At 45.8% G+C, this 12102-nt stretch overlaps 5 protein-coding genes across 5 annotated transcripts; 4 read left to right on the top strand and 1 right to left on the bottom strand.

Moving 5' to 3' along the window:
* The first annotated feature begins 577 nt into the window (after nucleotides 1-577).
* On the top strand, nucleotides 578-1225 carry BT62DRAFT_934690 (uncharacterized protein). The gene has a single exon (XM_043186772.1). The coding sequence runs from the start codon at nucleotides 815-817 to the stop codon at nucleotides 989-991; it is 177 nt and encodes a 58-aa protein (XP_043037241.1). The 5' UTR covers nucleotides 578-814; the 3' UTR covers nucleotides 992-1225.
* On the bottom strand, nucleotides 1219-2141 carry BT62DRAFT_1033271 (uncharacterized protein; the record flags this gene model as incomplete). Its single annotated transcript, XM_043178352.1, has 3 exons — nucleotides 1219-1553; nucleotides 1618-1779; nucleotides 1900-2141. The coding sequence occupies 3 exons, from the start codon at nucleotides 2139-2141 to the stop codon at nucleotides 1385-1387; spliced, it is 573 nt and encodes a 190-aa protein (XP_043037242.1). The 3' UTR covers nucleotides 1219-1384.
* Nucleotides 2142-2684: 543 nt separating this feature from the next.
* On the top strand, nucleotides 2685-3154 carry BT62DRAFT_1008807 (uncharacterized protein; the record flags this gene model as incomplete). Its single annotated transcript, XM_043177490.1, has 2 exons — nucleotides 2685-2744; nucleotides 2804-3154. 2 exons carry the CDS (start codon nucleotides 2685-2687, stop codon nucleotides 3152-3154), a joined length of 411 nt encoding a protein of 136 aa, XP_043037243.1.
* Nucleotides 3155-3763: 609 nt separating this feature from the next.
* On the top strand, nucleotides 3764-6740 carry BT62DRAFT_921689 (uncharacterized protein; the record flags this gene model as incomplete). The annotated part of the gene is made up of 9 exons (XM_043184339.1): nucleotides 3764-3857; nucleotides 3883-3918; nucleotides 3990-4159; nucleotides 4226-4355; nucleotides 4625-4709; nucleotides 5072-5116; nucleotides 5470-5491; nucleotides 5596-5759; nucleotides 5918-6740. 9 exons carry the CDS (start codon nucleotides 3764-3766, stop codon nucleotides 6738-6740), a joined length of 1569 nt encoding a protein of 522 aa, XP_043037244.1.
* Nucleotides 6741-7790: 1050 nt separating this feature from the next.
* Nucleotides 7791-10330, top strand: BT62DRAFT_981914 (uncharacterized protein; the record flags this gene model as incomplete). The annotated part of the gene is made up of 2 exons (XM_043189645.1): nucleotides 7791-8756; nucleotides 10301-10330. 2 exons carry the CDS (start codon nucleotides 7791-7793, stop codon nucleotides 10328-10330), a joined length of 996 nt encoding a protein of 331 aa, XP_043037245.1.
* Between the last annotated feature and the right edge of the window lie 1772 nt (nucleotides 10331-12102).

Raw genomic sequence — 12102 nt, forward strand, 5'->3', positions numbered from 1 at the left:
ATCATAGTCTTTTTATTTTTAGCATGTCCTCTTGTAATAGTATTAGTGCATTTAGGGCCAAGTGCTGGGACCTCACATGCAGCCTAACCCCTCTGGTATTAGTCTGTTACTAGGCCATGCACTCTGCTTATTGTTACTCCAGTTTATCATTATGATAGCGAGGTTTCTGTGTGCTCTAGTCCTATTTTCTGTTACATGCTTACTGGCCTGGAATGCGGCCCATGTATTCGCAATTTTCACAATTTTACATGCCTGAACGAGGAGAGGGCGTGTCACCGGTAAAATCCTGCTTGCTTCCATTCAGTCTGGAGGGATCCCGACCATGTTTTTAATATGGTCTTTTGGTAGAGCCTTCCTTCCAAACCGCTTATGGGTCATCAAGCGATCCAATTCAAGTCGCTTGTTGATCTTCTTTGACCACATATTCTTTATCAATGATTCTGGTGAGAACTTACTGTTGTCTTTATTTATTACTCTTTCATATCGTGCATTTCCAGATAATTTGTGCCTAGATTGACATAACTACGAGGTAGAACCTTTCCTTACCACTGTTCCGCCTGCCATTTTTGCTTTTAAACACTAGGGCGGCACATGAGAAAATTGTTGCAGTTGACAGTGGGTGCCAAGGAATGTGTTTCTACGTTCTAGTATCTTTCTCGTGAGTTCCCAGACTTCTTTTTGGCCGGGTGTTGAGCAAGTCGTTAGGTAGGACATGTTCCATACTCTCTCCACAGTTTCCGCAGTGGGAATAGTACGCTCTCTCGTGGTATTCTTGCGCAAATTTCAGTCATTTCTCCCCTACTCTGCATGCATCATGCATAAGCATCCAGAGGAAATAACGAGTGCTTCTATCAATGTCTTCCGCAGGGCTTTGTACGCCCAACTTTGGGTCATTGCTTGCAGAAAGGCTCCTGTTATTCGTAGTGTGGGTTCGCCTTCAAAGTTTATGGGGTCTTCCTCCCTCCTCCTTCCATGCTCCTCTGTTTGTTAGGCGGTATTGTCATGTCTCTCCGAAGTGCTACTTTTGTCTGTGAACCGTATGTAAATGGTAGACTTCCTGGCGCTGAAGGCCATTTCGAAACCTCAATGGGTTGGTTCGTTGTCATAGAAATTAATACTTCCGGAGGGAACAAGTGGTCGATATTGATGTTGATGGGCCTGATCGGAGGGAAACATACCGTGTTTATATCTGCAGTTAGGTATTTTTCATATCGGAAGACCTGCTCGTCGAGAGGGGTTCAATGAAATGCGTTCATCATGGTGCTGGTACGTCAGTGGTACAGATCGGTCGTGCATATGAAGAGAAAGAGTCTGTGACATGAATAAAAGAGAAAAACGACCACGATAACAGGACGTGAGTAATCATCCGAAGCGATGAACCGATTTACAGAGCCAAAACCCATCCCAACATCGCCGCCAAAGCACCACCTGAGCCTAGCTCAAGCCTGGAAGCAGAGTTGAGGCTCCCGGTAGAGGATGCAGAAGCAGACCCGGCGGATGATGCAGCGACAGAGCGTGACGAGCTGACGCCAGAGGAGATTGCGGATCCCATTCTAGAGGATAGGAGCCGTTAGAAGATGCCATAATAACGTGGATGGGATGAAAGCATCGATTCACGTTGTTGCGATCGCCGACGCCGATATCAAGGAAGCGCTATTGCTTGCAGTTGAGCTAGCACTTGTAGATGAGGACGATGCTGCAGCAACGGAGAAGTCGCCCGTCTGAGCGAAAACATCGTTGATATTCGAAACGTTCACTAGCTGGGTTGTAAAGCCACTCCTGTATCAAGCAAAATCAGTTATGCGGTAGATGGAACCCGGAAAGGAGTAGGGAAGAGAGCTACGTCATCGTTCATTACATTGCCCAATCCTGGAGAAACGAAACTGAAGGCATACACACCCAGTTGGAAGTTCAGGCAACGACAAAGTTATCGACTGTAGGTCTGCATCCACATTGTTCGCAACGGCGAACTGTCGATTGAACCCTTGATTGATCAGTTCAATAGAGAACGTATCGGGGTCGCCGGCGGACACTGTCCACGTCACTGTGATTGGACCTGCAGAGGAGACGGTAGTGTTCAGGTTATTGACAGTAAGCGCATGGACGAAGGGAAGGACAAAAAGAGAGATGAAAGCCAGCATGGTTAATGGGGTTTGGGTGATAGAAAGGGCGACTAAAACCACCAAGCCTAATATTTAAGCGTTTTGCCACGTGAACACTGGAGCGAGAACCGCTGGCCATCGTCTTCGTGTTGCCATGGTCTTACATATTTAGGCCTGTTCAAGTTCCGAATGGAATCCTCGGATGCGAAGCAGTGCATTTAAAATACTTGTATGCACACACCATTCGGCATAGAGAGAGAGGTTCGCTTTTGAGGGTAACATTACTGCTTTATTCGGATTGAAACATCAATGAAGTTACGCCTGATTCATGAAAGAGAGGTACTTGCCAGTAGGACCGTGCAGAGCTCTGTTCGAGACTATTAAGTCATCTGAAGACATATTGAACGGCCTGTTTCTCACGGAGCATGGTTAATAGTACAACATGCGGCGATCGCTTTGACGGTCCTTTGCTAACATTAAGAAGCACAGGTCATGGAACTCCAGGAGTTCGAAAATGTACATGGCAGCGAGGCCGATAGCGCATCGAAGGAAGAAATGAGCTTGTAAGATGGTTAGACGTAAATGCGATTATCTTTCGCAGGACACAAAAGAGGGGCAATACGTCGAGGCCGTATCCCACCGGTCAGTAACCTTGTAGCCGATATACAGGCAGTATCAGCACCTTCGGCTGTTGCCAATAGGACGCCACGGCTCTCTCGTCCGTCATCGTCAACCGTACTTTCAACGGATTTACACAAGAAGCGAAAAACTTGATTATACAGGTCGCAGACGGCATGACCCTAACCCTAAGAGGGCAGTTTGTCGCCAAGCCTTTCCAGCCCGTTACTGCATTGATAGAGACGCTAGAGTCCTCTTGGTTGTTGGCGTGTTATGCGTATAGCGAGGATGGAGGGCGATGGGGTGATCCTTCGAGGCGAATATGGCTGGTGTTCCTAAATTTGAACTTCAAGAGGTCTAGCGTGGCGACAATGGCTAGGCATCGGTGTGGTGTATATATCCGAGAAAGAGTAGGACCCGTGCTCAAGCACTGAGGCCTGAGGCATAAACCATAGACAGAAAAGAAGCAGTCGAGGTGAATATGTCTTGTCTCTGAGGGTCGTTATAAATCATGGATTCATTAACACGATGACTGACACAGTACTTGCGTGATTAGTGATGCGGTGGGCCTGACGGGACAAGAGGTGTGTAACCGCGCTGTCGTTGCTGTATGAGAGCTCGGTTGGAATAAGAGCGATGTCTGCCATGGGTGAATAAAATCGACTTGCTCTTCACACTCGACCGCTGTATTCTATTCAAAGCATTTTAGAAGCCAAAACTACCGAGTGTAGTACAGGATGCTCACCGAAAGTCTTCTATCGTGCAGCAACAGCATGTCGGTCTGATTTAGTGCATACTTCTTCGAATCCTTAGTGATGAAAGAGTAAAGTATGGAAGCTCATACCATTTCAGACATCGAAGGCGAGAATGTAGTAGTTGATTACGCTCTACTCATCGACTCGAGCAATGGGCTCCTCCCCTTTCCACGTCCAAAAGTTGGATCATATGGCTACCAAAACGTCGATTGTCCAGGTACAGGCCTAGAAAAATCGTGATAAGCGCTTTTTCGGCGCGGAGAAAGAGACCACACACAGGAACCCTGGATGCCAGAGAACGGCGACGGTGTCTCCAGAGAAAAACCTGCGATCCTGAATACCAAGGTGGAGGTCACTACCGCGCAGCTGGGCACACAACCAAGTAATTTACTCGTACAACGCTGTAGAGTTCGGTATCGTGCATCCAAGTGGCGATGATGGTGGTAAGAAGTCAACAATGATGCCGGTGTCAATACGGTCCTGAATTTCCTTCTCGACACCACCATTTCCGAAGGCAAGGACCTCAATCTCGACGATGGCGACGATAATTCGCATATCTACCATGATATTCTAAGCCTGTCCTGCAGCAGGCCCCATTCTCATGAAAAGCCTCAACAAGGCCGACGGTACCACCGTCGTGCAGGCTCAGTGCGCGATCAGTCTTCCAAAACCAAAAGCGAGCTCGTAAGTCTCCTTTTTCCTCCATCCTATCTATCTGGCAAGTATTCACAGCGCCTGGACAATTCCTAGTCGCGCATATATGCGCTAAAATTCCCGATTTTTCGGATACTCATGGACTGTCGACGGCAAGGGATGGCTGTAATGACCGCAGCGATGCTCAGGGAAGCGATGAGAGATAGCATCATCGAAGGCTGGATTGGTACGTTCCGACTTCTTGTTTCTGTCGTCACTGGCTCATTCATCCGCATTCAGTGCTTCACGAGCACCGAAATCCTTGAGTCCGATTCAGCACGTACCGATCCTCGGGGACAGACACTCTTCCTACATAGATGTCGACTCGCAGCTTAGTGCCCGTACTAACGACAGATGGCCTTTTTTCCCGCTCTACTACATCTTTCCGCCCGCTGTCGTAGATCCCTGATGACGCCAACTCAGCAGGAGCGTGAAATGCCGCATATATCCATCCAGTCGTGATTGTGGATGAGGTGGACAAATATTGGAAGACAACCAAGATTCACGACCTCGGTAACAGTATCTCCTGTCATTGCGCACTGTAACTTTTTCTCATGTCGAGCACAGGTAACTGAGGATGACTCGCATCATCATTGAACAAATTTGCACGTTACATGGTGTCATGGGGAATGATACGCAAGCCGGTTGGATACAGAGCAACATACAGGATTCAGTTCAGTCTGTCAAAGAACGGACCGCATAGAAGGCCCCCCATTCCAAAGGCGATGTAGTTGGTTTTCTTAATTATCAGCTTAGTTCCATCGATACTGATCGCAGCGCCAGCCAATCACGTCTAAACCCCCCCATAACGTCAGCTCATTCATGAGAATGACCGCGTTAAGGGTGACAAAATATGGAAAAAGTCAGACGGTGAATTTTTACGTTGATGGGATGTACCCGCAGTCCCAAGGTCGCGCCTTGTAGTGTGCCAAAAATGTCCATCTCCAGGTACGCTAATTTTGTATTTGCGTATCAGTCGTCTTGATAATCACATCTCTTTACAGAGAACGTCCCAATATTCCGCTCTGATGGCGGCTAGTAGTCCTCATTATCATCGTCAAAAATGGTGACGGTGATGGCATATCGAGCCTCATTCACGCAGTTTTCAGCTGAGGGTTTCGGATACCGAAAATTTGACCTTGTCAACGGCTTTCAATGATAATCGGCTTCTAGACTGTAGAACGTATGATCGTTCTGAAGGGCGCTACTCGTGATTTCAGGGAGATTGATCCGCGCCCAAGATACTTAGTTGCCAGTTAGTAATGTTACGTTGTTCTGATGCTTTGCTCACTCATGAACAGTATCACCCGCAAACTCATTGCTGTGAACGCAGTTTGATACTGAGAGTCTTTCGTAAATCGAATTGACGCCTGGCGCCCGTCAAAATCTCTTTACGCTTCACTGAGGTTCAGGTGTTTTGACGCCAGCGCACTGCGGATACGAGTGATGTATGGACGATATCGTTCAACTTAAGCGTCAGCGTAAACTTCCCTGCTTTGAGCGGTCGTGCAGGGGCGTTCGTGGCGCTGACAGCTGCATTGAGGGGTAGTTTCGGTGACAATGAACGATTTAGGCAGGCCGGAAACGCGAGGTGGGTATTTTTCGTGGCTCATTCTTTGTGGAAGGCTGCATTACAATTTAGCAGCGTCACGTGGCCGCGCGGCGTACACACCATCATGAGCTGCCTAGGTATATACCTTCAAATCCTTCTCTCTGCCCCAACATCCACCACGCCCCGGTTATGTTCAGTACTTCCTCTATCTCTGGTCATATCACCCTCGAATCTGCGGGGCTCATCGCTCTCGCCGACCTCTCCGATGTCGCATTGAGGACGGCTCTGACAGGAACGGCCTCATACCTTGACGTCCTCGTCCTTGCACCAGGCATGCATCAGCAGCAATCCGCAGTCAAAATCAATGACGGCGAATTGCCAGACACCGCCTCGATGACAAATGGATACATCTTCCGACTGGAGAATCCTGCTACCGTCCACTACCTACGGCACATTGGCCGTATTGGCCAACTCGTCACCGCTCATGTATCTCCAAAACCTCCCTGCAGGTTGAATCCATTCACGAACCGTTTCTTCAAGATCGACTTATCCCCCCACATCACCCCGGTCTTCGTCACCGGGATTCACGCCACGCTGTTGTACCTAACCTGCCCGATACTCACTATCGTTGTCTCCGCACTTCTGGGCGCTATCAGAGATTGGTGGGCATTTGGGGTTTTGGGAATGCTTGTGTTGACTAGGTTTATAAATGTGGTCGTTATCAAGCGGAGAAGCAAGGAGGGATGGAAAGGCAAGAAAGAGCCGGGTGTCGAGGGCGATATCTTCATACTTCTGAGTCAGGATCGCTGGGTTCGTTTGCAAGGATTAGTGGACGATCTGAAGGCGGTGACGGCAGGCCAATGGTTGCGGGGTGAGACTGCAGAAGAGGGATTTTCCGTAGGGTTCGCTACGCTGTTGGTCTATGCGTGCGCCGCGCTTGCGGGAAACGCATCGACGGTGGGAAGCCTGCACATCGCCTGCTTGTTGCTCTCCTCTCCTGCTCTATGCCACTTTTCTTAAATGGACGAGTTACTGTAGACAGTTCAAGAAAGTGGGCATATACTGCTATAGAAGACGTCGGCGCGTACTCATTCTGTTCCGCAAGTCAGATATCCTCATTCGGCTTTAGGTAATTCCATCGATGAAGTTCTATGCGATCCCAAACCTGTGCAGGATGGTTCAGGCCAAAATGCGCGGTGTCTCTGAAGCTGGAGAATGTCATCCTTGCCTCTCTCTCCTTCAAAGATTTCATTTCACGGCGGCTGGTCGTTATCCTTATGTGATCATCGTTGCTGAGATGAGCGATTCCCATGCCCACATGTCGATCTTCATTATCGCAGATTTCCAGCGAGGAGGTTTTCGACATGTAAACGTATGAACAGCAAAGCATATACTGCCATCATAACACGCAGCTTCCTGAACATGCATTTTTCACATTTACAAGCTTCCGAACATAGGACGAATATATAGGGCGCCAGTTTCATTGATGCCGATATACGCCAGCCTGGCTTTCAATGCCACCACGACGTCCCAAAGCTTTGCCTCCTCATGGGAAAAGGGATTCCATGAGCGCACAGCTGCTCTTCACCAGAAGCCTTGACCTGTGGTCCGATTTCACACCACTCTGATAGGTTGATGCCAACCGTGGCACAAGCATCAGACGCCCCCCTTTTCGTGGCCAAACTGATCCGCTAAAGGATGGTATTTTGACGCCAGGGGGCGCCAAACACGCACGCATTGGTGGAAGATCCTTACATCCATCGTTCTTCTAACTAACCACCAACTAAGGTTTCGGTTCGCTTTGAGCTTTCTGCCGATGGTGGTCTGTGACGATCACTAGCGGGATTAAGGATTAACATCGGGGGCAGTGAGTCATAATGAACTGGCTGGGCGTTTCGTCAGCACGAGGCCGTCATTCTTTCGCGTTACTTCTGTATCTCACGGCCAGCATTGTTCCCGTCCTTCTCGGGGCAACTAGAACACGTTCACTATACCCATCATCGTGCACACGCTATTTTACTCGGCCTTGGTCCCTTCCTCTTGTTTTCCAACTACCATTAGATTCCGCCCATGTTCAAAAATTCCTTTATTTCGGGCCGTGTCACCCTCGAAGCCGCGGGTCTAGTCGCCCTCGCAGATCTCTCGACTGTCGCGATGAGGACAGCCCTGACGGGCACAGCCTCCTACATCGACGCTCTCGTCCTCGCACCAGGAATGCATCAACAGCAATCTGCCGACGAGGTTAATCGCGGTGAAACGCCGATAACGGGTGCGATGACTAGCGGATACTTCTTCCATGTGGAGAATCCCGCTACTGTCAGGTACCTACAAACCATTGGGTGCACCGGTCACCTTGTTACCGCCCACGTATCCCCAAACCCCTCCTTCAATAGCATGCTATCCAGAAACAATCGCCTAATCCAGTCCTTTGTAGTCGCTGGGATTCCTGCAGCTCTGCTTTATCTCCTGTGTCCCGTATTGACTATTGCTGTGTTTGCGCTACTGGGCGCTATTCAGGACTGGTGGGCATTCGGGGTGCTGTGGATGCTTGTGATAGCCAGGTCAATCAATGTGGTCGTCGTCAAGCAGAGAAGTGTGAAAGGATGGAAAGGTGCGAAAGAGAGAAGTGAGATAGGTGATCTCTTAATTCTTTTGAGCCAAGATCGCTGGGTGCGCTTGAAGGGGTCAGTAGATGATCTCAAAGCTGTGACCGCAGGCCAGTGGTTGCAAGAGATGTCTGACATGGAGAGCTTTGCCGTTGCATTTGCGACGTTGCTGGTCTACATGTGTGCTGCTCTTGCTGGTAACGCATCCAGGGTGGGGAGCCTGCTTATCGCATGCCTCCTCTTGTGCTCTGTCGCTCTCTTGGGTCTTTGCAACTCATTGACCAATTGTTTGCAAATGTACGATTGCGTTGTTCGTGTAGAAGGAGAGCCGAAGCAATACAAACGGAGACTGGATATGGCAGCAGACCTCATTGTGGAATCTGGGAGGAGGGACTGGGCAATTGACATAGGGCTGGTTAAGCATGATGAAGTGGATACTGTCATCGAGAAATATAGATTGCAGTCAAACAGAACTGGGTCCTCAGATACCACCTAGTCTCAAAGTGTTATCTATCATCTTTTGATATCTAGTAACTGTGGTTCTTTCTTGTGGCCAGCCATTTTTCTGTCTCATATATCATTGCTTAGGAAATTCATTTATTGACAATCTCCATGCAGTTATCATAAAAGTGTATAGGTTTCATCCAATTCTACATGGATGCAACTTCACTACTAGTATTTACAAACTTTTGACCATTTCTCTGCATAGGCTAGAGAAGAAATGGGGACAAGCTTATGACCAATGGCTAGGATTTGCGATGATATCTTGAGATTAGTGCTATCTCCTCCCATGCACACCCCAATGTAAGCCCTTCCTTTCAGAAGCAATAATACTGACAGTGGATGAAAGGTGAATCATAGTTTTTGTATAGTTATGGAATGTGCCCAATCTCAAGATCATCTTCATTAAATGAAGTTGAGATGCTTGCTGCTGTGTGTGAGTGGATATTAATTATATTGATGATAGCTTCAGTATTCTCATACTTCTTATGATGGCTGATAGTCCTCACTCTGTCACTGAGATAGATCACCTACTGCTGACCTTAAGCTTTTACTTAGAAGATATGAATAATCCATGGAAACATCAAAATCTCAGCAGATTTTTGCATCCAAACCAGTATATGAACTAAAGCAGTGCTATACAACATCTAGCAGCTTCTTGACACATGGAATTTTCATACTATAGCTCATTGCAATTTCAGAGTGCTGGTTTAACTGAGGCCATAATGTGCAGCAGATAGAGACTATTACATTCAGTCAGTGGTTTGTTAACATGTGTGATATAGGTATGGACACACAGTTGCTACTATCATGGTATCTGTAGAATCAGATTTGATGTCACACCACTCAGACAAAATCTCATACACATACACACCATCTAAACATGACACTGCTGGTGTCTATCTGGTATTATTCACAGCCAACCTGCCTCATTGAGAAATAATTCTTTCAGTGCATACACACTATCAATATGAGCAGAAGAGAAAGATTACAGCCCTCTTTATGGTCTGCATCTTGTTCCACATACTCCACCAATTTGGTAAACTGACAGTAAGGCTGATAATAGATGATAGGTTAATAGCAAATGTGAGGCTTTTGGATCTTTGTGAGCACTATAAGAGCCATGCACATGTGACTGATGAAAGGAAAGGTTGTTGCTACTGAATGAGCTATGCAGGAGATGTCCAATCATGATGTTGCAAATGTTGGCAGCAACATCATGCAGTTTATTTACTGCTTGGTATCTTCCCCAAATCTGCCAGAACACATTTTCCACACCAAGATAACATCATTAAAAGCTATGGCCTCATTCATTCTCATCTTTTCAGCTCTTGTCATGTTTAATACATCTCATATCTCAGATCATATCAGCTTCAAGTTCATGAGGCTCATCACTCTAGCAGATTTTTCTACTGTTGTAGTGAGAATGGACAGGATGGCTTCCTTGCTTAACATTTCTTGTTCTTGCTCCAGTCCATCAATTGTGGAGAATTTGCTTTATAGACCACTGAATATGCTTTCCTGCTACTTTCAGCTATCTACAACATATCTGTGGTATAGGATACCTTATCACTGCTCAGATAGAGCTAAAATATAACTAACTCCAATAAGACACTGCCAAAAAAACCCTTATTTCAAGAATGATCTATCTCTAAAAAACAACTCTTTTTATGTCATGCCTGCTCAAAAAAAAAGTTAAATGCCAATAAGAGCAACTCAAACAATATTGCCCACTTTTCTGTGATTGTCTAGAAGATCATAAACACTGCTTTTGAATGGTAATAGTGGTAGCAACAATACATACCTATACTGTCACCCCTTCTTTTATCTTTGTAAATTGTTGTAATATATGAAAAGATATGACTTCAGCCCAAACATATTACCTACAGCTTTGTCTACACCATCATTAAGCATACATATTTATTTTCTTTTCTTCTTTTTTTTCACTCATATTCAACAAATTCTTCATCTTTCATCATCACATCACACTCAAGGCTGCTGGACTCATCACCCTTGCTGATCTTTTCATCATTGCAGTGAGGACAGTTCTGATGAAAACAGCCTCTTCACTCAATATCCTCCTTCTCACACCTGGCATACACCAACAGCTATTAGACCTGCTTGACATATGACTTTGAACACATGATAAACTAATGCTGTGTCATATTCACATAACCACATTAGAATCCACTTGTGTATTTGAGTAGTATGTTATCAAGGCCAGTGCAAGTTAGACTCAAGAGAAAAATAGTATAAAATAAACTTTAGCTCAAAGCTGGAGTTCTACAGTAAGAGCTATGCTACTTATATATGTTTTTGTTTTTAATAAATATAGTATCTACTTATTATGTGTTGTTATGCTACAGTGTCATTGTGTCTGGTTGTTGAGAATGAGACAATAAGATATTGTTCACTAATAAGGCATTTATTACACATCACAGGATAATAGCACAGAGTACCTGATGTAGTTATGGTGATGTTCTATGATTGACAAGCACTCTAAATGAGATAGACACTCTGATATGATAAGATAAGATAAGCAAGAAAACTATAACATTATCTCCTCCTTAAGATCAGCACTCTGATGGCTTAATTAAGAGAGAGCTTATAATTATAGATTGTGTTGGTGGCATCCATGTTGTGTTTGCTGACCCACTGGTTGGATTCAGAGTCATAACCTTTCCAATTAACTAGGTATTCAATGATGGTATTGGAGCCCAGACCTCAGTAGCCATGGGTCTTATAAAGACAGTGGTTAAGGATCTTCTTGATTTCATAGTGTTTCTTGTCATCAACTAGGACTGGTTCAGGAGAAGAAATTTTCTGATTAGAAAATGCAGAAGACATATATGAAGAAAGAAGGGATTCATTGAAGATGAGGGTGAATCTTCTAAGATATAGAGAGTGCAAGGTGGTAGATGAAGGTTCTGACCTTCTTTGTAATAGTAAAGAGTCCAGTTTGCTTGTCAGCAAGCTTCTTTCTCAGATGTGGGAGATGTGGGTTAGTTGTATCTAACTATACTTGATCTCCAGTCATATATTGGATGACAGGGTGACAGAACTTGTCATACTGGTGTTTCATTGCAGTAGTGGCCTTTTTGAGAGCAGACTTTGTCTTATTGTGGATCTTGGCCATCTGATCCACAAATAATGTGGAGACAAAAGTCACTGTAGAATGTCAGAATGAGCTGGTGATATAGAGATGCTGCTCATAGTTGACAAAGAACAGTGTTTTGCTTATTGTGGAGTGCACTTGGTTGTTGTGCTGAAAAGCT

Source organism: Guyanagaster necrorhizus, assembly GCF_019112545.1.
Source record: "Guyanagaster necrorhizus MCA 3950 unplaced genomic scaffold BT62scaffold_21, whole genome shotgun sequence".
NCBI classification, from domain to species: domain Eukaryota; kingdom Fungi; phylum Basidiomycota; class Agaricomycetes; order Agaricales; family Physalacriaceae; genus Guyanagaster; species Guyanagaster necrorhizus.

What these genes read in the sequence shown, in the direction of transcription:
- BT62DRAFT_934690 (XM_043186772.1), top strand. Translation starts at nt 815, where the DNA reads ATGCATAAGCATCCAGAGGAAATAACGAGTGCTTCTATCAATGTCTTC.